Here is a 26,328-nt window from a genome sequence, read left to right as displayed (position 1 = left end):
TGTGAAGAAGACTGTGTGTGTGTGTGTGTGTGTGTGTGTGTGTGTGTGTGTGTGTGTGTGTGTGTGTGTGTGTGCAGCGTCCCACCTTATTGGCTGCGTCGATGAACTTCACACCCTTGTAGGTGATGGAGAGGACGATGGCAGGAACCTTCCTCATTTGTTCTGTCGACCTCTGGAGAGAAAAAGGAGGAGTCACCGGGGGTCACATCAGCATCAAAGGGCCAGATGTAGATGTAACTAATAAATGTAACTAAATGTAACTACTCCTTAATGTAACTAATAAATGTAACTAAATGTAACTCAGTGTAATGTAACTAAATGTAACTACTCCTTAATGTAACTAATAAATGTAACTAAATGTAACTCAGTGTAATGTAACTAAATGTAACTACTCCTTAATGTAACTAATAAATGTAACTAAATGTAACTCAGTGTAATGTAACTAAATGTAACTACTCCTTAATGTAACTAATAATGTAACTAAATGTAACTTAGTGTAATGTAACTAAATGTAACTACTCCTTAATGTAACTAATAAATGTAACTAAATGTAACTTAGTGTAATGTAACTAAATGTAACTACTCCTTAATGTAACTAATAAATGTAACTAAATGTAACTCAGTGTAATGTAACTAAATGTAACTACTCCTTAATGTAACTAATAATGTAACTAAATGTAACTCAGTGTAATGTAACTAAATGTAACTACTCCTTAATGTAACTAATAAATGTAACTAAATGTAACTCAGTGTAATGTAACTAAATGTAACTACTCCTTAATGTAACTAATAAATGTAACTAAATGTAACTCAGTGTAATGTAACTAAATGTAACTACTCCTTAATGTAACTAATAAATGTAACTAAATGTAACTCAGTGTAATGTAACTAAATGTAACTACTCCTTAATGTAACTAATAAATGTAACTAAATGTAACTCAGTGTAATGTAACTAAATGTAACTACTCCTTAATGTAACTAATAAATGTAACTAAATGTAACTCAGTGTAATGTAACTAAATGTAACTACTCCTTAATGTAACTAATAAATGTAACTAAATGTAACTCAGTGTAATGTAACTAAATGTAACTACTCCTTAATGTTAAATAACTGAATTTCTGACTGATTCTAGTTCCAAACATTACAGTTAGACAGAAAAAACATGTTTGTTTGTTTCTCTGTTCTAACATAAATCCTTTTCATTTGTCAGGTTATTAAACCCACAGAACTCCATCAATCAAGGATCAAACTATCAATCAATAAAGAAAAATAACATCAGACACAAGTTAGGACGTTAACTTTGTTCACTACGTTTAGTCAGAGTTAAGATGGGCTGAACTACTGCATTGTGGGAAATGTAGTTTTTGTTCAAAACACCCTTTTGACCTATTTATTTTAGACACTCTGACCTTTTCTGCTCCCGGGGGGCCACATTAAATGACATGGAGGGCCACATTTGGCCCCCAGACCTTGAGTTTGACTCATGTGCTGTAGGTTGAGGACACCTACCCTCATCTTAGCGCAGGCGTCCTGCGTGGACTCGGTGCCCCGGAGGTCCTTGATCAGCATGGAGCCCAGGTACTGGGGAGGGACAGAGAGCGGTTGGAGTGTAGGTTCACTTCCTGTCATCACGGGGGGGGGAGGAGTGAACCTACGCTGGATTCGTATTCGCACGATTCAAAGATGAGTTTCTCGGGCTGATGCTGCCAGTTCTGCACGGGGGCATAGGGCGCGGCCAGGCTGGGGGGCCTCAGGGTCAGCCGGGGCTCCCGGTCCTGGAGACAAACAGGTCGTCACAAACTGGCCCCCACCCCGGTAAAGCAAGCCTCACGGCGCTGAGATGGGGGCGGGGCGTACGTGAGATCGGGGCCGCTCGCTGCGATGTCTCTGGGTGGCGTCATGGTCTCCTCTCCTGGGGGGGTCACCTGCAGGCAGCAGGGGGTCCATGGAGCGCCCCGCGTAGGATTCCACCTGACTGAGTGGAGACGAGCTCTGGGGGCCGGGGGGGTCGTGACACTGGAGACACAGGAGGTCATGAAGTCACAGGAGGGGGGGTCGCTGCTGAGCAGGGGGCTCAGGTTCTCACCCGGATCTGAGACAGGCGGGGGGGCTTCACCGGGGGCTCCTCATAGTGCCGCTCCGCCAGCGAGGCGATGATGCGTTTCCTGTGGCCGAGCAGCGAGATCTTCAGCACCTGGACGGAGACAGGAAGTCACCTGTGGGTGTCGTTTCCCTCTCTGCCCCCCCCCCCCCCCCATCAGAGACTCACGTTGACGATCTCCAGCTCCCACAGGTTCTTCACACAGTCCAGGGACCGGTAGCCGCTGGACAGGAAGTTGTGCAGGTACTCGTGGAGACCCAGGTTCTCCAGCCAGGAGGAGAGGGAGGGGCTGCCGTCACAGCCCAGAGCCTTCACCTGGGGGGGGTCAATCACAGGTCAACTATCACCACTGAACCTCCTGACGCCCCCCCGCGGAGTTAACACTGGTGGTAAAGTGAGACCGAGCCTCTCGTGACCTCAGGCATGATGTAGGACATGTGATCACGAGCTGATCGGTGATTGATCCCCTGGGGTACCGATCAGTGATTGATCACCTGGGGTGACAATCGGTGACTGATCACCTTGGGTACCGATCAGTGATTGATCACCTTGGGTACTGATCAGTGATTGATCACCTTGGGTACTGATCAGTGATTGATCACCTTGGGTACCGATCCGTGATTGATCACTTTGGGTACCGATCAGTGATTGATCACCTTGGGTACTGATCAGTGATTGATCACATTAGGTACTGATCAGTGATTGATCACCTTGGGTACCGATCAGTGATTGATCACCTTGGGTACTGATCAGTGATTGATCACCTGGGGTACTGATCAGTGATTGATCACCTTGGGTACTGATCAGTGATTGATCACCTTGGGTACTGATATGTGATTGATCACCTTGGGTACTGATCAGTGATTGATCACCTGGGGTACTGATCAGTGATTGATCACCTTGGGTACTGATCAGTGATTGATCACCTTGGGTAATGATCGTGCTGCGTTCAGGATCTTCTTCCTGTGGGAGGGGTCTGTGATGCCGATCTCCTTCAGGTCCTGGTCCTCCATCACGTTGCCCCCCTGTGGGTTAAAAGACAGTGGGGGTCAAACCACATAAACACAAACTGAGTGATTCTGCCCCGTTTGGAGCCCCCCCGGAGAGGAAGTGAGGGTTCAGGTTGGGTATTGATTATTGATCACATATCATCGCTGCAGAGAAGGGATCAATTATTCTGGACAAACCAAACTACTGACTCCAGAGGGGGGGTGGGGGTGGGGGGGCGCAGGTCAATAACCTGGCTGAATGAGATAAAGGAGAAGGATGCCAGTCGAACCGTCTCTGGTTACCCCCCCGTGGGGCAGATAATGGATAGAGGAGGGAGGAGCAGCGAGTCAAGACAGACGTTCAGAAGCAGGAGGTCTGATTGGGCGGGGCTGGAACCTCTCTGGTAGCTAATGGAACCCCCCCCACAGGTGATTGGATTACTGCCCCCCCTGGAGATGAACTGATAAACGCTCCGCCCCCCTTCCACTTCCTGTCTGGTCCAACATTCTAGAGCAGGTCTCTGCTGCTAGTGTGTGTGTGTGTGTGTGTGTGTGTGTGTGTGTGTGTGTGTGTGTGTTGTGTGTTCTGCCCTACCGGGGGGGCTTTACCCTCTAGATTCTAGAGGGTGAAGCCACCCGTTAGGTTCTAGAGTCTAGAACCTATCATAAATACCCCATTGATCTGGTTACCCCCCTGAACCCAGGAGACACAGGGGGAAGCCTGCAGGTCTGGCATTGGGGTGGGGGCTGGAAGGAGGAGAACAACCAGAATGAGAAGAACGTCTGAGGGGGGGCTCTGACCCCCCCAAAGAACCAATCAGCTGATCAGGTGATTGATTCTCCACCACATTAACATTACACACCCAGCAGAGTGTCTGCAGACGGGGGTTTAGAAACACTGTTTGACTGGACAGACATCATGGGGGGGCTCTGATTAATGCACCCCCCCATTCTCTCCTCTTCAGCACCAAGGGGTGAACAGAACATCTGTTCTCTGACAGTTCTTCAAGGGAAACGTTCCAGTTGGAACGTGTTCCTGGACTCTGACACCACTCTGTGTTCTTTCTACCTGTTCTTGACGTGTTCTGACTTTCTCAGCGTGTTGTTCCTTCAGGTTTGCACTGAGTGCCCCCCCCCCACTCGAGGCTCAGGGTAAATTTGTTCTCTGGCTTCAAACAAAGAGACGTCCCTGCAGAAACACAGCGCCTGAATACAAACGAACCCGGAGCTCCGGCCTTGCAGAGGACAGGACTAGTGTGGACCTGGACCTGGTGCAGGACCACAGTAGTGTGGACCTGGACCTGGTGCAGGACCACAGTAGTGTGGACCTGGCCCTGGTGCAGGACCACAGTAGTGTGGACCTGGACCTGCTGCAGGACCACAGTAGTGTGGACCTGGACCTGGTGCAGGACCACAGTAGTGTGGACCTGGACCTGCTGCAGGACCACAGTAGTGTGGACCTGGACCTGCTGCAGGACCACAGCCCGTCATCAGGACTGCAGCTCCAGACTTCAAGCATTGGTTCTGATCCCAGCAGAGAGAAAACCTGTCTGCTGGGATCAACCTGCTCCAGACAGTCAACAGTTTGATCAGCGCCTCACGGCTGCAGCAGACCTGCTGGTTCTCACCAGTGTTTCCTGATGCTCCTCAGACCCACAGGGTTAGGGGTTAGGGGTTTGGGGTTAGAGTTAGGGGTTAGGGGTTTGGGGTTAGGGGTTTGGGGTTAGAGTTAGGGGTTAGGGGTTAGGGGTTTGGGGTTAGAGTTAGGGGTTAGGGGTTTGGGGTTAGGGGTTAGAGTTAGGGGTCAGGGGTTAGGGGTTTGGGGTTAGGGCATCTTCAGATCGGTTTAGGGAACTGGGCTGCAGCTCAGGGAGGATCTTCCTCTCATTTGTGGGTGGAGCTGCTGCACCGGGTCAGGTTGGTTCTTATGACGATAGAGCGGTTAAAACAAACACTGAGGTACCGATGCAGTCACAGACGGCAACATCCCGCGACACGGAAACACAATCCTGATGTCTGCTCTCCCCTGAATTCAAAATGTTACCCTGACCTACTGTCATAGGTCAAAGGTCAAAGCTAGTGCTCTGACCTACTGTCATTGATCAAAGCACTAGCTTTGATCTATGGTCTAACTCACAATGGGCTTCCCTCTCGTCTTTCTATCCTATCCGGTTCCTGAATGTACAGAAGTTAAAATTTGCCCTTGACCTAGTTTTCTCAAGGTCAAGGTCATCATCTCATCTTCATCCCCTCTGCTGCCTGACTCATGTGTTCATGGTTTCACCTTCTATCTGAACGCTTGTGCAGACATTTGGTGACAAACAGACGGACGAACGCTGACATTAGAATACATCACCGCTCTGACGCGGGACGTAATATGATATTAACTTGATGTCAATGTTAAAATGGGCTTGATTACTGCATTGTGGGAAATGTAGTTTTTGGTCAATGCTAACTTTTTGACCTATTTATTTTTACACACTCTGACCTTTTAAGCTCTCGTGGGCCACATAAAGTGATGTGAAGGGCCACATCTGGCCCCTGGGCGTTGAGTTTGACACACGTGGTCTAGAGTCACCACAGACTTAAACTCCTACAGCTCAGGGTTATAGATGCTTTATTACGGCTCAGGGTTATAGATGCTTTATTACGGCTCAGGGTTATAGATGCTTTATTACGGCTCAGGGTTATAGATGCTTTATTACGGCTCAGGGTTATAGATGCTTTATTACGGCTCAGGGTTATAGATGCTTTATTACGGCTCAGGGTTACAGATGCTTTATTACGGCTCAGGGTTATAGATGCTTTATACGGCTCAGGGTTATAGATGCTTTATAATGGCTCAGGGTTATAGATGCTTTATTACGGCTCAGGGTTATAGATGCTTTATTACGGCTCAGGGTTATAGATGCTTTATAATGGCTCAGGGTTATAGATGCTTTATAATGGCTCAGGGTTATAGATGCTTTATTACGGCTCAGGGTTATAGATGCTTTATACGGCTCAGGGTTATAGATGCTTTATTACAGCTCAGGGTTATAGATGTCTCTGAGGAGACAAAGATAAAGTCTCTGACAGAATGACGGCTCGTATTAGTTTACATAAAGATGATTTCTAAGACTGTCAATCGGTCTAAGCGTTGGGTTTAAATCTGGGGGTCACGTCGGATCCTCGTGAAACACCCCAACCATGGGACAAAAAGCAGCAAAACCCATTTTTCTCATTGGTACTATGAAGACGACACATGTCTGCCTTCAGGGGCGACTCTAGAGCCTCGAATGTTTGACTGTGCGAATCAAACGTCCACTTGCTGCTATAAAAACAACTTCAGCAAACTAACGGAGGAGACCAGGAAACCAACCGCAGATGAAGGACCACCGGGTCTTCATGGACGGTTCTCAGATCACCGCCAAAATCTAATGGGTTGTTTCCTGGGCCAGGTCCGACCTACCCAATAGGATTCATCAAAACCTGCGGGGACGACATCCTGCTGACAGACTGGACCACATTAACCCACTGCTGGGTGGAGGTCATGATTGTGTTTAGACTGAAACAGTCACCCCGCCTGGTGTCTGATGGTAGAGAGTCCAAGAGTCAGGTGTTCTAAACCGTCCAATCAACCCTCAACTCCCGTGTTTGTGTTTTATTAACTGAACTTCTGCACGACCAGGAGACACCAGCGTTGTTTCAGCCAAGGTTCTCCCACTTGGACTTCATTCTGAAGGAGTTGAAACATCAGAACTCCCCCAATCGTCTCAGGACAAAGCTAGCGTGAGTCATGCTAATAGTGTTTCATAGCTAAAGGGATCATCTGGCTGCTAATGGACGCTGCTATCACTCACCAACTCACCAATGGCGGACAGGACTCACCAATGGCAGACAGGACTCACCAATGGCAGACAAGACTCACCAATGGCAGACGGGACTCACCAGTGGCAGACAGGACTCACCAATGGCAGACAGGACTCACCAATGGCAGACAGGACTCACCAATGGCAGACGGGACTCACCATGTAGTGCAGGTCGTCGAAGCCGTTGAGCAGCAGCTTGCTCTCGTACTGGGGGAGCCCCACGCGGTCCAGCCAGTCGCCCACCGGCTGCTCCAGAATCCGGACCGACGCTCCTGCCGACAGGGGGAGGCGCTTCAGGAGAGAGAACCCTTTCAGCCGGTAGCAGCGGCACCCCGACCCAGACGCGTGGCATCGCCACATCGCCCCCGGACAGCAGAGGGCGCACCGGCAGCAGCACGGCGGGGGAGGCAGCGCGCCCTCCGGAGTGCGTGTCGGCTCCCGCGGGGGCCACGCGACCGTCACCAGAGACAGACACCCCCGGGTCTTAGGGGAAAAGGGGGCAAAACTAAGAAGAGATACCCTCCGTCGCTAGAAGACTAGCCGCTAACGCCCAGGAGCACCCCAGACAGACAACCAATCAACAGACAGCTGGTCTGATTAGACGCCACACATCAAGTACACCAGTAGGGGGCAGCAGGTCCTTCAGAAGATGACCTGAAGCCAGCTGAGAACTTTACAAACTAACCCCCCCTAGTCTCCGTTCTGTAAGGGGAATGGAACCCCCCCATCCTGGATCAGACTGTGTTCCTTCACTCCAGCAGCTTCACGATGAAACGGAGGGGAAACAAATCCAGTCAGGAGCTCCAGGGTCGCCTCCTCAGCAGCAGCCCCCCATGGTCCGTCTGGGCTGAGTGACGCCCCCCCATCCTAAAGATGCTCCTGTTATCCCGGCTGTTCAGAGCTCTGCTCCTCTGCTCCCTCTCTTCAACGCTCCTCCCTCCCCCCTCCCTCGCTCCGACATCGTCCCTCCTCCTTCCCCCCTCCCTCCCTCGCTCTGACGTCGTCCTTCCTCCCTCCCCCCTCCCTCGCTCAACACACTGCAGGCGGCTCCTCTGGGTGGGTGTGTTTCTGCTCTGGACCCCCCGCCCTTCATCGCTCTGGGCTCCAGTATCCCATCAGGAGACGAGGAAAGTACCGTCGCCACTGAGCCAATCAGCTGTCCAGTCACCGCTGGGGGGGGCAGAGGGGCGTGTAGCTTCTCACGTCTCCATTGAATCCCTTGAGGGACTCCAGACAGCAGCTCCTTCAAGACAGAGCTGAGGGCACGACTGACGCAGAAACGAGTGATGGAGTGCTAACGTCTGTCTTCACTGCAGCGGTCAGAGGGAACACTACGTCCTGACCCCCCCCCACCTCAACGCCGGCTCATGTTAAATACCTCAGTCCAGCTTAACTCAGGCATCATACCCAGAGCCGCCACCAGGGGCCGCCACAAACTCAGGTGAGACGGTTCAGGAAAGACGAAGAGACAGCTGGAATGAGATACAAAGGAAACCAACTGACCAACCAACCAACCAACTAATGGACCAACCAACAGACCAACCAAATAATGGACCAACCAACAGACCAACCAACTAATGGACCAACCAACAGACCAACCAACTAATGGACCAGCTAACAGACCAACCAACCAACAGACCAACCAAATAATGGACCAACCAACAGACCAACCAACTAATGGACCAACCAACAGACCAACCAACTAATGGACCAGCCAACAGACCAACCAACCAACAGACCAACCAACTAATGGACAAACCAACAGACCAACCAACCAACAGACCAACCAACTAATGGACCAACCAACAGACTAACCAACCAACCAACCAACAAACTAATGGACCAACCAACAGACCAACCAACTAATGGACCAACCAACAGACCAACCAACTAATGGACCAGCCAACAGACCAACCAACCAACAGACCAACCAACTAATGGACAAACCAACAGACCAACCAACCAACAGACCAACCAACTAATGGACCAACCAACCAACAAATGGACCAACCGACAGACCAACCAACTAATGGACCAACCAACAGACTAACCAACCAACCAACCAACAGACCAACAAACCGACAGGCCAACCAACCAAAAGACCAACCAACCAACCAACCAACCAACAGACCAACAAACCGACAGGCCAACCAACCAAAAGACCAACCAATCAACCAAACAACCAACAGACCAACCAACCACCCAACAACCAACAACCAGCCAACAGACAAACCAACAACCAACCAACAGACCAGCCAACAATGAAACAGTAAACCAATGCATAAATAAACTGCCTCCTCCTCCTCTTCATCAGTGGAGCCCCGCCCCTACAGGAAACAGTTCTCCTGGACACGTTTCTCTGCTGGGGGGGGGGTTGGTCCAGCTGGAGAAAGTTGTTGGTTCACTCCCCCCAGGGCAAACATCCAAATCAGAGTACTGGTACAGAACAGATGAAGCCCCAGCCCACAACACCTCCCTGGAGAACAAACCCACCACCTCCAGTAGAAGGCCTGGTTCAGAACCTGGGGGGTCGGACCAGAGTGACTCTACCTGGGGGGGTGCTGCTGGTCAGTGACTCTACCTGGGGGGGTGCTGCTGGTCAGTGACTCTACCTGGGGTGGCGTACTGCTGGTCTCTGGAGAAGTCGATCCCGGCGCCGATCAGCGTCATGATCTTCTCGATCTGGGGACAGGAGAAGAAGAGGAGATTAGAACCTGGGAGAAGGTCGTCAGGGTTCCTCAACCTTTCACCAGAGAACCAAACCCTCAACCGTAGAGCAGCATTGCTCCATCACCCCCCCAGAAGAAACCACAGGGTCAGCCAGAGGACGAGATGTATGAACACCATCTATGAACCGTCTGAAGGCATCTCCAGAAACGGAGACGGGAGCCCAGACCCCCCAACCGGACAGGAGCCCAGACCCCCCAGGCAGACAGGAGCCCAGACCCCCAACCAGACAGGAGCCCCCATTCCCATGTCTTCATGCATCTCTGTAGGATGCATGGACTGATCTCCTGGTGTAGCCACTAACATCCTGACCACATGCTGCTAGCGTAGCCGCTAACATCCTGACCACATGCTGCTAGCGTAGCCGCTAACATCCTGACCACATGCTGCTAGCGTAGCCGCTAACATCCTGACTACATGCTACTGCTACACCTGTCAGGTCTTTCCAACTCCATGAATGAAGCTTCGGGAACAGGAAATGATGTCATTGTAAACAGCTTGATGACACCCGAGACCAGAGCCCCCCAGCAGAGAGCAGAGCCCCCCAGCAGAGACCAGAGCCCCCCCACGCCACCGGATGGGTTCTGATCTTACTCCGTCGTTAGATGTTCCTTCTGTTCTGGACCACGTCTCTGGTTTCTGCTGAGACAAAGTTTCTGGTTTACCTCACGTCCCCCTCACCTGTCCTCACCTGGATTCAGGTATGCCAGTGTAAAGTCAGTTATGTTAGTGACTTGATCAGGATACACACAACTCAAGATCGATCGTGATGTGACCTCCAGCTGGAGGAGCCTGAACCTTCAGCTGTCACCTGAGAGGATCTACAGGACAAAGTCCTTCTAGCAGTGGTCCTGAGGTCCAGCCTGACAGGCTGCTTCACACAGAATACACGCCCAGACAGGAGCCTGATGAAGAACCTGATGAAGATCCTGATGAAGAGCCTGATGAGGAGCCTGATGAAAAACCTGATGAAGAACCTGATGGAGAACCTGATGAGGAGCCTGATGAAGAACCTACACACACATTAGCTCCATCTGAAGCAGCTCTTCTTATCTGGAGGCTCATGGGAGGAAATCAAAACCAAGTCTTTCCCTTTGTGGACGATCCCTGACTACCAGACCAACAGCAGTTGTACATTTTCCAGGTCCTCATCCCAAAAACCACTTCCTGTCTTCCTGTCGTCACGTCTTCATGTCTTCATGTCTTCATGTCTTGGCTGCCAGATGAGGAGTAAATAAATGGAATCCACCCCGGCTGGCTGCAGATCATAAATGAGCTCATATCTTCTGGGGCGTCCAGGAAGAGCCTTCTCCAGTAACATTCCTGTCCTAATCCCATCACTAATCCCATCACGCTGCTGAGATGCTGAGAGGCGGATCTGAACACAGCTGACCTTCAACACGTGACCTTCAATCTAAAGGTGGAATTAAAATGTTCTAGAAACGATTGTTCTGGTTGCTGATCTCATCAGACGGTCCTGCTGAGGAACGAGCAGCATCACAATCCTCTTTCACTTTAAATTCATCAATAAATTATTTGTTGAATGACACCAGACTTCTTGTTTTGGTGCGTTTGGATTGTAATTAATATTGGAGTGATAAATCAATCAGGTCAGCAGCACCTGATGCAGCTCAGTGATGCAGTCATTCGGAGGCGCTGTTGCTCCGCCTGTCCACCAGGGGGCAGTAATGTGTTCGTGATTATTATTATCAATAACAGGTTTAATAGGTGGGCCTTATTTAAAAAAAAACAGATTAAAATCCTTTTAAAGCTTTAAGTGAGAAAAAAAACTATAAAATGATGTAAAACATGAAATATCTACGTCTGTCTGACGTGATGACTTCATCTGGATTTCACTTGTGACATTTTTAGACCAAAAAACCATTATTTATTTATATTAGTTTAGTAATTAAATAAAAAATTACAGTTTAAATATGACGACAGGCTGATACTGTATGACTCCGGTGTCACGCCTGTATTGATTTTAGCTGTACAGTATGATTGTCTTTTTTAAATGTTTAAACTGTTTTAACAGCTTAGACTCAAACATACTGGCTGAAGCATTTTATGGCTGGAAAATAAACGTTTCAAAAACTGAACATACCAAATTTAATTCGGCACCAACATCTGAGTCCCGGACGGATTTGAATCGATCAAAATCAGATTCCAATCAGCTGAGATGAAGACTTTTCTGAACAGCAGGGGGCGCCATCTACTTTAACTTTCAGTCATGCTAAATGTCAGCTGGTGTTTTAATGAAAAGGGAATGAGTCATGGAAGAGTTTAGACGTGGGGAGTGGTTGGAAATGAAATAAAGATGACAAAAAAAGTTAGATGATAAACTATAATTTGACTAAAGAGGACGGGGGGGTCGGGTAGCGCTTCATCCTGCTCAGAGGTGTGAAGAAGAACCCTTCTCACTTGTAAACCATAAAAGGAAATACATTTAGCAATTATAATCTACCTAAACGTTTTTAAATGTGCACTCATTTCATGAATGTCATGTTTGTCAGACATACTTTTTTCGTTAAAGAAACACGGAGTCCTGTCTTCACCTCCTCAGAGGTCACATGACCTCACCAGCGCTCCACCTAAACACCGCCGCGAACATGTCGTGTAAATCCAGACAAGACAGGCTGTGAACGGGATGCATGATCTTACTGGAATGCCGACCCCCCCAGGGAGAACAACGAGTCGCTGGTAAACAGCTGACGGTGGGGGGGGGGTTAGCGGATGGAGCTAATCCTGCTAACAATGGGACGACTGTTGGAGCCGAGTGACGATCATTGAGTTACGAGCTGCAGACACACAACCATTACTGTTAAGACACGACCTCATCGGGTTCTTCTGTGTTGTTTACGCAGGTCGTCTCCACGGAAACCAAAGATGGATTTAAAGGCCTCAAAACAAAACACGGATCTGCAGATTCCTACCTCGTCCCACTCGGACGTGAAGGACGGAGACTTCTCCAGACGCTTCTTGCCGGCGCTGCAGTCGGAGACGGACTCGCTGCGGTTCCCCAGCCCGGCCTCCTCGTCAGCAGGGGGCGACACCAGCAGGTCCGAGTCCGACTTGGAGAGGCTGCGGGCCAGCTTCAGGTCGCCGGGGCGCGTCCGGACCGGGGCCCCGGCCCCCGTGTCGCGGGGCTCCTTGTTCACAGTGGCGTAGATGGCTTTGGGGTCACAGTCAGTCAGGATGGCGGCCATTTTGGGTCGCCCTGGCGCGGCCACGCCCACTTCCTTCGCCCTGTGGGGCTTCCTGGACTCCGGCTGGACGCCCGGCACCCGGAGGGGCTCCTCGCGGCTGTCGAACACGGGGGAGGAGCCGTGCAGGAGGCCGGTGAACTGCTCCGGGACGCCGCCCTCCTGGCTCAGCGGGGGGGCATCTGGAAACGAGAGGGACGCAGTCAGCTGGGGGGGCAGCAGCCAATCAGGAGGCTGGAACCGACTGGGGGCCGACGCTCAGAGCAGGACGGTTAAGAAACCATCCACACACCCCCGAACAGAACTGGGATTGTTCCCTACCAGGGGGGGGGGGGGGCAGAAAAGAGGGAACGCCCAGTGAGCATCACCACCGTTAACCCCTTCAGCTCCTGCTCAGGCGGGTGGGGTCACACAGGGGCGTGGCTGTGTTTCGTTTGGCTTCACGTCTCACCCATGATGTCATGTTTGTGATGCGTGTGCAGCTGCAGCCCCCCCCCCCCCCCCAGAAAGTCTGATTTCCTCTCAAAACACTTGAACTCCTCGCGTCACAGACCGTCTGCTGTTTTCACGTCTGGGAGGAAAAACACGTTTGTGACGACGACAAATAAATAAAACAAGAAAAGGTTCAAAAAATCACATCTGTCACAATCAATCAATCAATCAATCAATCAATCAATCAATCCCCACCTGAACACAGGTGATTGATCGCTGTTAATTGGCCTGTTAGACGAGCAGCAGCCACTGATTCACACACATTCTGGTCCCATCACGTCGCTATGGTAACTGTTGTTTGTGACGCTCCACAGGAAGTGATGGGATGTTGCTGCTGATAACTAACCCATAAACCCCGCCCCTCCGAGCGGGGCGGGGTTTATTATGCTGACTGGGCGTTTACAACCTCCACCTGCCGCAGCGCTGGGGGGTGTGACCCCACCCACATTCAATCTCACCTGAGTTCACGTCTAACATTCCTCCGAAGCGGAGGAATAAAGATCGCCGAGGTGGATCTCACTCACCTCCGGGCCCCCGGGGGCCCCCGTGTCCAGGGAGGGGCAGGGTGTCTTTCACGCCGCTCGGGGCTCTCAGGTCGTTGGGGGCGGCGGCTTTGCGCTGAGGTGAGACAGGAAGGACAGAGTTTAGAGTTTAGTGGCGTCTCTGACGCGTCGTGGAGACGGCGGCTGGTGGATAGCGGCGCTGGGGGGCCGTTCTGTCTGCGTGCGCTCTGGGGGCAGACGCTCCACGCTGCTAACAGTCATTACCACTGGCGTCTGAGGACCACGCCTCATCTCACCTGAACATAAAGCACCTCTACAGCCACCGGGGGGCAGCAGGGGGCAGCAGGGGGCACCAGGGGGCAGGAGGCAGATTAGAGAAGCGTTTCTGACAGAATAAGGACGTTTACCTGAGGTAGGAGCGATGACGGGGCGGCGCTCTCATCTACAGACACAGAACACACCTGGTTAGGACACAGGACAGCTCCTGCATACATTACCCATGATGCATCACACGTCCCCTTCAGATTACCCCCCCTTTAAAAGCTAAACCAGCAGTCCAACACTAACAAATCCTTCAACATCCTGTGGAAGCAGAGATCAGATAATCCCCCCCGCCCCCACCCCAGACACAGGTGGGGCATCAGCCATTCAGATCCACCCCCCCAGCTCCGGGGGCCGTTCTGAGGTGTCACAGACGCTGACTCAGCAGGACGGCCTGATGGCTCTGAAGCATCGACAGTCCAGGATCCAGATGTCGTCATATAATCCTGCATATAATCCCATTTAATCCCATTACACGCAACGGCATTCATCAGCTGTAATTATTAGCAGTCTACACACACACACACACACACACACACACACACACACACACACACACACACACACACACACCTTTACTGGACTGGGGCTCCTGGCTGGGGGGTGGGACTTTGGTCTGCGCCGTCAGCAGCAGTTCATACGTGTGATCCTCCTCTTCCTCGCCTCTGGCCTCCAGGCCGTCATCCGTGTTCGGGGTCTGCAGAGGAAGAGGAGCGTGTGATTGGCTGCAGCTGAGGGCAGATTTCATCTTCATCACCGCTGAGCTCACCTCCTCCTCGTGACCGGGGGCGGGGTGTGACGGCTGGGCGGGGCGATCCTTCTGCAGACGTTAACGAAGACACGAAGAAAACAGTCATTAATAAATCTGTTATAACACTTCATCACAGTTATTAATAAATGTGTTATTAATAAATGTGTTTTAATAACACATGATAAGTTATCGATAATGTGTTATTAACAAATCTGTTATAATAACACATAATCAGTTATTAATAAATGTGTTATTAATAAATCTGTTATAACACTTCATCCCAGTAACAAATAAATCCATCATTTGTTTCGGGGAACATCTGAGCTGGATCACATGAACCTCAAGAAACCTGCTGCAGAAGCTTGAGGCCCAGATAGAGGAGCACTACCGCCCTCTAGCGGAGGCTCCGTGACATGACGGGTCTGACCACTGCTGTGTGTGTGTGTGTGTGTGTGTGTGTGTGTGTGTGTGTGTGTGTGTGTGTGTGTGTGTGTGTGTGTGTGTGTGTGTGTGTGTGTGTGTGTGTGTGTGTGTGTGTGACACCTTTCCGGCGTCGCTGTCCGTCCATCCTGAGTCGCGGTCGGAGGACTTCCTGCTGGTCAGGCTGTCCAGGGACAGGCTGGAGGTAGCCTCGAACAGGGCCTCGTAGGGACTCTCCTCGTCGGGCTGCAGACCTGAGATCAGCTGACTCACCTCACCTGAAGCCAGACAGACGTTAGAAGGTTTCTTCACTAGGAGGACTTCCTGTTCCGTTTCCTGTGCTAACACCCAACGCCCCCGCTCTTACCCTTCCTCTGGGGGCCGGGGCTCTCCTGAGGCGGAGGCATCGGTGGGGGGGGCAGGTCGATGTCGGGGGGTTTTCCAGTCATGTGACCTGCAGAGAGGCACACAGGACGTTGCATTACCTCTGCAGCGTGAACACACCCTCCCCCACATCCTGTCCTCACCCAGGATGAGAGCAGCGATCTGCTGGCTCTTCTTGGAGGGCAGCTCCTTCACCGTGTCCAGAGCCGTCAGGCCCTTCTGGTCCAGGATGTTCACGTCGATGCCTGGTGAACGACACACGAGGGTGGTGCGTCAGGTGTAGCACCGCCATGGAGACACGCTGCGGAGTGGACCCGACCCTCACCTGCTCTGAGGAGCTTCTGGACCACCTCCGTCTTCCCAAACAGGGCGGCTTCATGGAGGGCAGAGCCTTTCTCCGTCTGGAGGAGAACACACACACACACACACACACACACACACACACACAGACAGATGGAAGCTTATTAGATTATTACAGTAGTCACAGCTTCACCTCATCGTGAATTTTTGGTAGGTAGTCATGTGATACCGTACTCGCATCCTATTGGCTGACGGCATCAGGAAGTGCGCTATGTTCTGTGAGTCTGTGAGTTTTAAACAGTCTGTCAGTGTTTTAAAGGTAACACAGATAGAAGGTGGTTTAATATCAGTATGGGGGGGTTCAGAAACGTTTACATTACCATAAATAATAAGATAAAGAGTTTGTCGCTATATCGCCAAATTCGTTAACCGTGTGCGGTTCCTGATATTTAACCACCTTCTGTCTGTATTACCTTTAAAACACTGACAGACTGTTTAAAACACGTTGGTATTAAAGAAACCCGTTTCTCTAATACACAGAAGTGTTCCGTTCGTCTCGGAACGCAGCACACTTCCGAATGCTGTCAGCCAATAGCATGTGCGTACGGCATCACATGACTACCTACTAAAGATCTGTGATGAGGTGAAGCCGTTCGTCTTGAAGAACAAGCGAGGGATTATTGTTGTCTATAATCAGATGGATTGATCGGATTAAACCTGCAGCCCGGACGGTTTATTAAACCGTACGGCTGGATTCCCACACAGCCTCCTTTCCTTCTGACGATGATGTTTCTGGGGGGGGTCAAACATTTTCCGGCTCACAGCGCCGTGCTGATGGAACCTGCCGGAGGCGGGGCCTGAACAACGGCCCCCCCCCACATCCACATGCAGAGAGAAGTAGGGCAGAAACGTGTCCAGCGTTCACCAGAGGGCCCACCAGGGGGCGCTAGCCCACCTCTACATTTACGTCGCAGCATTTCGTTTGCAAACCGAGAGTTTTTAATTTTAGCAACAGGAAGTGCTGAAAGAATAGATTCGGTTCCCCCACATTTGGGCCACGATAAGCGACCTTTGACCCCCGCGCGGGGCTGACCTCGTAGTTGATGTCCATGCCGGCCTGCAGCAGCACCTCCACCACCGCCAGGTGTCCATTGCGGGAGGCCAGGTGCAGCGGCGTGTGCTTCTTGGTGTTGCAGCTGAGCAGGTTGGGGTGGGCGCGCAGCAGCAGCTTGACCACGCCCAGCCGCCCGTAGAGCGCCGCCAGGTCCAGCGGCGTCTCGAAGCGGTTGTTCCTCATGGTGGGGTCGGTCAGCTCCTCCAGCAGCAGGCGCACCACCTCCGAGTGGCCGTACTGGGCGGCGCAGTGCAGCGGCGTCTCGTTGTCGTTGTTCTGTCGGGGGGGGGGGGGGGCGGTTAGCGAGCTGCAGCAGGAAACAGCTGATAGCATCAACCGGAAGTGACACGTGTGAATATGCACTGAAGAGGATTAGTAAGGAAGTGACACGGGCAGGGGGGGGTTAGACCAGGTTAAAGGTCACCAGAAAATCAGGACAGGTGGGAACCAGCAGAAACATGGAGACAGTTTCCTATTGATCGTCACATTGATTACTGATCGGGTCGGAGCCCCAACACAGATGTGTCTGTGAGGATTCACACCAAAACTTTATCGACACCCATGACCGTGACAATAATCTGAGGCCAAATCCGAAGCCCTTAAATCACCATGGCGACGTGACCCCGGTAACGGGTGTTGATTGGCTCTAATGACTCACATGCAGCGACAGGATCGATCCGTAACGGAGGCGAGCGCCGGAGGCGCCGCCGCGCTGCAGCGCCACCACGGGCCAGCAGGGGGCGAACGCTGCAGCCGGGAGGCGGCCCCGGGGGGGGGTGGGAACAACCGACAACCTCGACAGACAGGACGGTCCTGATTGGAGGCTGGGCTCCAATCCATTCAGAACCAGGGGGCGTGGCCCCTATTGTGGGGGGAGGGGCGTCGTGCTCCAAGCTCCAGTCATTCCAGACACACAAAGGCCTGGCAGCTGGCAGGAGAACCCCCCCCCCCCCCCCACATGGGCACACTTGATGGCCACTCCCAGAGGAGGGCACCAGCTGCGCCCCCAAAGACTTCATGTGGCGGTGGGGCAACAGGGGCAGTTTGAGACAGGTGGGTGGCACTTTCACAAAGCCCCGGCGCCAGATGGGATCAGCAGGTAGCGTCTCCATTGTAAGAGTGGGGTTGGGGGGGGGGGCATTAGAGGCAAAGCAGGTCACAGAGGAGGAGGAGCTTAAAGGAACAAAAACAACACCTGCATATCAAAGGCCAGCGAGGGCGGGGCAGTTAAAACACAACGCCATCTCTCGTCTGTGACGCCCCATCCAGCCCTGATGCCCCGCCCAGCCCTTTTGCCCCGCCCAGCCCTGACGCAGCGTTTTGGAGATTCACTGGAGGACGGTGACGTCAGCAGGAAGCAGCGTTCTCTGCTGCTCCTGAGGTTAAAGCAACAGCCAATCAGCACGCAGCCACTCCCTCAAAGCTGGTTACACGTGAACAGCTCTGAGCAGGACAGAGGCCACGCCCCCTTTTATGCAAATTATGCAAACATATGTTTTAATCCCTGGGGGTGTTCCACCGTGGGGCCTCTTCAGAAGCCCCACCCCTGAACCCACCTCCATCTTGTCTATCTGGTGCCAAATGTAATCTGATTACAGAGCGCTGAATAGATCAGGATCTCAGGCTCAGTCCAAATCTTTGTTTAACTTTTCTGAACTTTCCTGCAGGAAATGTTAGGTTGAGACGTTCAAACATCTCCCTGTGAACAAACAACAGAACTCATTTATTGATTGAAAATCAGGGGAAATATTGATCATGGATTCAAGAACCACTTTAAAACTCCTGGCCGCCGCTGCAGGCGGAGGAGCTGCATGAGCTTTAATCACAGGGAGGAAAGTTTAGAAATCACACAGCACAGCTAAGGCTGATGGGAATCCACCCCCCCCCAGCAGAAAACCCCCTCCTGATGGAGAAACATCTGAGCAGGAACATCTGGAGGTCACACTCCGCTGTGATTGGATGCTGTGGAACATTAGGGGGGGTGGGGGTGGGGGTGGGGGTCAGCGCTGATGATGTTATGATTCTCTCCACCCGGGGGGGGGGATGCTAACGCGGTTTGACAAGCTCTGTGGGGTCACGTGATGACCTCACAGCAGAGGGAGGAAGCAGTTACGTCAGCCCCCCCCCCCCCCCGGTCGTGTGGTAGTAGTGGTGGGTGATGGTGGTGGGGGGGTGGGCAGAGCAGCTGTTACAGCTACAGTGCCGGGGGGGGGGGCTGCCCGTCCAGCATCCTGCTGTTAATGCAGATTCATCAAACGTGTTCCGGATGCCGTCAGCCAATAGGACGTGTGTACGGTGTCACATGACTGCAGACCAAAGGTCTGTGACGAGGTGAAGGATCACCACGAAGCGTATATGTTATTAGACATGTGACCTACATAGAGGATGAGCGCTGGGGGGGCGTGATGCCAGCCTGGCAGCCGACGGCCATCAGCTGATAGAATAAAACAGAAAGTATGGAAATAAACAGGAAGGAGGTCACTGATTTGTGGGAATTATGCTAATTAGATGCTAATGATTTATGAACAATAATGCTAATTAGATGCTAATCATTTATGATTTATTTATTTTGTGCAATTTCCTCCGGGATTAATAAAGTATCTATCTATCTATGAACAGTGATGCTAATTAGATGCTAATGTTTACATCAGTGAGGAGAAATAAAATTATCTACAGAAATGTTGAAAGTTTGGATTTTAATGTCTGAAACTATTAAATTATTTCACCCGTGGATTAGTAATTTTTTTTAATTTACAGGAAATTCTGAGATTAAATTTCTAAAAAATCAATTTTTCCGACTTCAGTGAATTTGATTTCAGCTCCAGTAACTTTATCAGGAACCGTGACCTCTGACCCTTTGACCCGGGTGATGAATGAAGGTCATCTGGAGGTCGTCCTGGACCGGATGAGACAGATTCTGACCCAGTCCAGATCCCTCAAGTCCTTGAAAGGGGGGGGGGGGCACCATCCCATTGATTCATTCACCACCAGCGTACGACCCACAAAGCTGTGACACGGTTACCATGACAACGTCCCACCTCTCCTCAGCAGCAGCTTTAAGCACTGGAGGAGAAGGAGGGGGGTGCAAAGATGCTCGCTTACACACACACACACACACACACACACACACACACACACACACACACACACACACACACACACACACACACACACACACACACACACACACACACACACACACACACACACACACACACACACACACACACACACGTCTGTGATGCTGATGCAGACAGACTGGAACACTGAAACCCTCCCATCCTCCTCCTCAGCAGAGAGCGCTCTGGTGCTGATGAGACCGAGGACCCCTCCACCCCCACCCCACCCCACCCAAAAAAGCACCAGCCCCCCCAGCACCAGCCTCTGTGGCTCTGATTTATTCATGACACAGCTTCTATTATTCAGGCTGGGGTCCAGATAGTGACCCAAACTCCCCTCAAGGTGTTTACGCTCAGACATAACCCCCAGCAGCCCCCAGTGTCCACAGGACCCCCAGCAGCCCCCAGGACCCCCCAGTGTCCACAGGACCCCCAGCAGCCCCCAGGACCCCCCAGTGTCCACAGGACCCCCAGCGAGGGGAAACGACACACAGCAGAACGTAAAGCACCTGACAACACAGGAAACACCCCACAATGAACGCCAACCCACCTGACACCTTGGTTCTGACACGACGATGACATCATCATCATCATCATCAAACACTGAAGTATTGATTATGGATGTGTGACATGGATTCTATTGATGAATCAATAACTTTGCTTATTGATCACTAATACAATGATTTTGTATCAGAACTACAGTCCATCATGACACTTCAGGCAGACAGGAAGTTGGGCAGTGAGGACACAACCACTTCCTGCTTCCTGTCACGGGAACCAAACACACGAGTTCTGGAGTTGGACGCCATCCATCGGGTTCCTCTGATCAATACTGATTGATTTATTTATCCATTAAATGAATCTCCAGCCAATCAGCAGCAACACGTCTCATCTCTATTCACTGAACACGTCAGCCGCCTCCAGTCATGTGACCTTAATGGAGCACGCTAACAGTGGCTACGCTAACATTCACATGTTTTCAAAGTACTGTTTACTTAGCATGTTAGCATGTTAGCATGCTAAGATTTGCTAAGAAACTTGAATGATGGGAGTTCATTTGGATTTAAGTTTTATTGTCATTTATTGATCGATTGATTGATTGATTAATTGATTGAAACCCCGTGTTCAGCTCCAGCTGCTAGAGAAGCAGCGGAGGATAATCGTTAAACCTGACAACCGTCGTCACGGTAACTGCTTGTTTCCAGAGCGCTGAACTCTGGATGGTCTCCAGGAATGATGTTTATCAGTTAAACGTGTTAAATGTTGAGCGACGCGGTGGAACAGCTGACAGAGGCCCCAAAGCCTTCTGGGTAAAAACTAAACTGAGGCGATGACTCAAACGCTCGACGGGAGCTGGAGCTGAACAAATCAATTCTGTATTGATCTGATTAAACTTGTTGATTCATGTTTTATTGACACCTTTTGTTTTGTTGAACTACATTAAAGTAACGTTTGCCGTTCGTCACCTTATTATAGCCGTAAATAATTAACATAGGAACTGAAGTGACCAATAGGAATGAGTCCTGATCTCAGCGTGTTTCACTCCACGCTCAGGCTGTCGATTGGGATGTTCCAGGCGAAAGGAATTAAAACGTGAACAAAGAGACGTTTGTGAGGCAGAGCAGCCGGCGTGAGAAACACGAGAGAGAAGCCAGAGGTGATCCGGTGATCACCGGGGGTGACCCGGTGATCACCGGGGGTGATCCGGTGATCACCGGGGGTGATCCGGTGATCACCGGGGGTGATCCGGTGATCACCGGAGGTGATCCGGTGATCACCGGGGGTGATCCGGTGATCACCGGGGGTGATCCGGTGATCACCGGGGGTGATCCGGTGATCACCGGAGGTGATCCGGTGATCACCGGGGGTGATCCAGTGATCACTGGTGAACAGAAGCAGTGACCCCCCCCCCCCCAGAAAGCAGCACAGGAAGCAGAGCAGCGGCGCAGGAGGAAATGGGTGTCGTGTACACACCTTGGCGTTAATATAGGGGTCAAAGGGCCCACAGCGTTTGAACTCTTTATGCTCTACGGAGCTCTGGGGGGGGGAGAGGAGAGGGTTGGGGTCAGAGGAGCAACGAACGACTGAGCGATGATCAAAACGAGTCAAACTGAACAAAAAGGAGAAAAAACAGAAATGAGTTAATGAACAGTCAGACGTCGGGGGGGGGGGGGGGTGACACACGACGAGACGCCACGACCCCCAGCTGTGTCAGGATTGGTTCAGGGTTTAGACCACGCCCCTGCTCGTCGTGGGGCATTCCTCCTCATCCAATCACAGAGGCCGTTTGCAGGAAGCAAGCAAACATGATGACAAACACAGAGCGGACAGGAAGGCCTCGCGTCAGCGGTAGCTACCAGGGGTCGTGTTGATGGGGGGTCGTGTTGATGGGGGGGTCGTGTTGATGGGGGGGTCGTGTTGATGGGGGGGTCGTGCCGACGCCGGCTGTCTCTAAAAACGGATGAATTACGAGGAAAAAAGAAGCGACGCCTCACTTCCTGTCGACGCCCTGACTGTCATTGTGAAACTGGACGTCTGAAATGCAGAAGCCGACCTGCTCGTTGAGGCGGGGGGGGGACGGCCCCTGGTGGATAAGCAGCCGGACGATGTCCTCGTCCCCCTTCCACGCCGCCAGGTGCAGCGGGTAGCAGCCCTTGTTGTCGGCCATGTTGGTGAGGGCCTCGTTACGCAGGAGCACCTCCACCACCTCACTGCAGGGGGGGCACAGGGGGTCAGGAGCACACACACACACACACACACACACACACACACACACACACTGCTCTACCTGTGTCCGTTCAGGGCGGCGTGGTGCAGCGGGGTGTAGCCAGTGCTGTCCACACAGTTCACATTGGGGCCTCGCCAGATACTGTTGAGCAAAGAAAGGCCTGTTAGAGGCAATAATACACACACACACACACACACACACACACACACACACACACACACACACACACACACACACACACACACACACACACACAGCCTATCCCTCTGTAAAGTCTGGCGGTGGGTGTGTCTGATTACTATCTCAGGAGCAGGAGGCCAACAGCAGGCCTGACTCCGCCCAGTCAGGTGGAGGTGTGAGTGTGTGTGTGTGTGTGTGTGTGTGTGTGTGTGTGTGTGTGTGTGTGTGTGTGTGTGTGTGTGTTCACACGGCGTCTCTCTCTCCACATTGGAATGAAGACACACGGGCGACGGCGTCGAGCCAGAGAGGCAGGAAGGAAGAGAAACGCTATCGGAGACGGGCCAGAGGGATGGAGAGACCTTAAAACATCCTAAATAAGTCATGTGACCAGGAAATCCCAGGACTGGTGAACCAAATATCTGAGCAGAAAGGGAACGCGAGCAGAAACGCTCCTGAAGAATTCATCACCAATGGAGAGAATGAGAGCAGCTGAGGTGACGTCTGCCTGACTCCACTTTGATATTTTATAGAGACACGTCCTAAACACACGCAGACGCAGCTCCATAAATCAGGACGCCGTCCTGGGCTCCGATCCCAGCCAATCACCTTCAAGAACACAGAACTCAGCAGCCGAGTCGTTACGGAATCTTTTCGGTGTTCAGAAACGTAAACGTGTTCTCCAGGAGTTAGACACGTCCAGCAGGGCGTGTCCAGAGGAAACAGTCGGGGGGTTAGAAAAGACGGTTTGCCGCAGGAAATGCTGGGCATTGATAAACGTCTGTTAGCGATGATGATGTCACCTCTGACATCACACTTCCTAAGCCGCATCAGCGTCTCGTGAAAAACATGACGGGAAGACGCAGAGCTGCTGCCCAGAATAACGACTGATGTAATAGATTACAACCTAAAAACAAGAACATTACTGTGGTTTAGATGTGTGAACGTCAGACGACACGAGAAGCAGGATTCCCTTTTCATGTTCTAGGTCACACGTGTCAAACTCAATGTTTGGAACTAGAATCAGTCAGAAATTCAGTTATTTAACATTAAGGAGTAGTTACATTTAGTTACATTACACTGAGTTACATTTAGTTACATTTATTAGTTACATTAAGGAGTAGTTACATTTAGTTACATTACACTGAGTTACATTTAGTTACATTTATTAGTTACATTAAGGAGTAGTTACATTTAGTTACATTACACTGAGTTACATTTAGTTACATTTATTAGTTACATTAAGGAGTAGTTACATTTAGTTACATTACACTGAGTTACATTTAGTTACATTTATTAGTTACATTAAGGAGTAGTTACATTTAGTTACATTACACTGAGTTACATTTAGTTACATTTATTAGTTACATTAAGGAGTAGTTACATTTAGTTACATTACACTGAGTTACATTTAGTTACATTTATTAGTTACATTAAGGAGTAGTTACATTTAGTTACATTACGCTGAGTTACATTTAGTTACATTTATTAGTTACATTAAGGAGTAGTTACATTTAGTTACATTACGCTGAGTTACATTTAGTTACATTTATTAGTTACATTAAGGAGTAGTTACATTTAGTTACATTTAGTTACAGTTATTAGTTACATCCGGCCCTCTGAGGACAGCCGTGAGGAGTTTGACCCCTCTGGTCCAGGTCATCAACTCTAAAGAGAACATGGTGATGCTGGCGTGTCGTCACCATGAGTTCACGCCTACAGCGTGACCAAACGTCTGTCTGTAGAATCCAGCTTCACCTGCGTCCACCTGAATGAAGTGACTGAAGCTGTGGGCTGAAGCTCGGTGAGTGTCTTCGTGATGTTTCAGAGCTCCTGACGCGTTCTGAGTGGATATTAAGTCCTGCTTTTGGCAGCGCGGCGCTCGTGAGTCATCGCGGCGCTCCAATCCACTTCATCCTCTTAGGGCTCAGAACCGAACCAAGCGAGGGACGGACTTAAGAGCCCCGCAGCCAGGCGGGGGCAACACAGTGGATTTGGTTGGGGAGGGGGCTGAGGAATGCCTTTTTAAAAGGCTGAGATAATCCTTAATTTCCCAGAGGGAATATCAGCAGGATGAAGCCTGTGTGTGAAGACACAGGCTCTACGCTGATGACACTGTTTTATTCTCCAGTCCAAACGTCACAGATTATCACTTCAATTCATCAATTAAGTTATTTATATCTATCTCTGTAATTTATTCCTGTCTATATTGATCATGTGATCCACATTCACACATCTTTCAAGAGCCAAGCAGACAGAAAACAGATTTATTATTCTGACTGTGTGATCAGAACTCTACACGTATGACTAAATGTTGGTTTCTGGATCCTCACAAACGTATGAAGGCTACATGTACTCCTGGTTTTAAGAAAATATGAATCCAGGTGACTGGAGCCAAATAAAAGGATTTATGGTCCAGTCTATTAGCTGTGTGGCCGCGCTGCCAGGGATTAGCCCGACCCGGGGCTGAGCCGGCGTGACTGGTACACGTCAGCTTCCATCAGAGAAATTAGTCCTCATCACACATCGGGACAACTCCACACGGCATCGTACTCCTCAGCAGAGAGGCATGCTGGGAAATGAAGTCCACAACTCACAACATCACTGGCAAGAGAGCAGAGGCATGCTGGGAAACTGATTATCACCTCGTTTCATCCACAGCAATCAGTTCAGAATCAGATCAGAAATAACTCCCAAAAAGGACGTGTGCATTAATTTACGCCGTGATCAGCTGAGCTTCTGCTGAGTCGGCGTTCCACTGAAGCGGCGCACGAATAAAACCAGCCTTCTTCTCCTCCTTTGGGCTTTTCTCTTCAGGGGTCTCCACAGCCAATCAGTGTCCTCCATCTAACCCTGTCTTCTCATCCTCTTCTCTCACACCAACTACCTTCATGTCCTCTTTCACTACATCCATAAACCTCCTCTTTGGTCTTCCTCTAGGCCTCCTGCCTGGCAGTTCAGAACTCAGCACCATCACACTTCTCCTCCATTCCTCAGGCATCTTCTCACTATCTAAGATCCTGTTGAACAACCCAGTCAGAAACTCTACTGCCACCTCTCCTAGACACTTCCATACCTCTACAGGTATATCATCAGGACCGACTGCCTTTCCACTCTTCATCCTCTTCAGTGCCCTCCTCACTTCAT

At 50.8% G+C, this 26,328-nt stretch overlaps 1 protein-coding gene across 1 annotated transcript in view; it reads right to left on the bottom strand.

Annotated features, from left to right (window-relative positions):
• The window catches only part of LOC137588589 (ankyrin repeat and SAM domain-containing protein 1A), a 36,588-nt gene that overhangs the window by 2,095 nt on the left and 8,165 nt on the right, over window positions 1–26,328 (bottom strand). The window contains exons 2-24 of the mRNA XM_068305745.1: window positions 23,065–23,145; window positions 22,831–22,987; window positions 22,251–22,313; window positions 17,137–17,433; window positions 16,069–16,144; window positions 15,887–15,988; window positions 15,727–15,813; window positions 15,483–15,637; window positions 14,762–15,008; window positions 14,275–14,309; window positions 13,889–13,982; window positions 12,603–13,054; window positions 10,264–10,308; window positions 9,555–9,624; window positions 8,554–8,556; window positions 7,102–7,214; window positions 3,029–3,127; window positions 2,271–2,417; window positions 2,088–2,195; window positions 1,859–2,017; window positions 1,657–1,776; window positions 1,511–1,582; window positions 86–172 (exon numbers count right to left, since the gene is read on the bottom strand). Coding sequence (XP_068161846.1) covers window positions 86–172; window positions 1,511–1,582; window positions 1,657–1,776; window positions 1,859–2,017; window positions 2,088–2,195; window positions 2,271–2,417; window positions 3,029–3,127; window positions 7,102–7,214; window positions 8,554–8,556; window positions 9,555–9,624; window positions 10,264–10,308; window positions 12,603–13,054; window positions 13,889–13,982; window positions 14,275–14,309; window positions 14,762–15,008; window positions 15,483–15,637; window positions 15,727–15,813; window positions 15,887–15,988; window positions 16,069–16,144; window positions 17,137–17,433; window positions 22,251–22,313; window positions 22,831–22,987; window positions 23,065–23,145 — 2,869 coding nt within the window. The remainder of the gene's footprint in view (window positions 1–85; window positions 173–1,510; window positions 1,583–1,656; window positions 1,777–1,858; window positions 2,018–2,087; window positions 2,196–2,270; window positions 2,418–3,028; window positions 3,128–7,101; window positions 7,215–8,553; window positions 8,557–9,554; window positions 9,625–10,263; window positions 10,309–12,602; window positions 13,055–13,888; window positions 13,983–14,274; window positions 14,310–14,761; window positions 15,009–15,482; window positions 15,638–15,726; window positions 15,814–15,886; window positions 15,989–16,068; window positions 16,145–17,136; window positions 17,434–22,250; window positions 22,314–22,830; window positions 22,988–23,064; window positions 23,146–26,328) is intronic.

The sequence above is a fragment of the Antennarius striatus genome, chromosome 2 (genome assembly GCF_040054535.1).
Source record: "Antennarius striatus isolate MH-2024 chromosome 2, ASM4005453v1, whole genome shotgun sequence".
Taxonomy (NCBI): domain Eukaryota; kingdom Metazoa; phylum Chordata; class Actinopteri; order Lophiiformes; family Antennariidae; genus Antennarius; species Antennarius striatus.
This window is presented reverse-complemented; position numbering and strand designations above follow the sequence as displayed.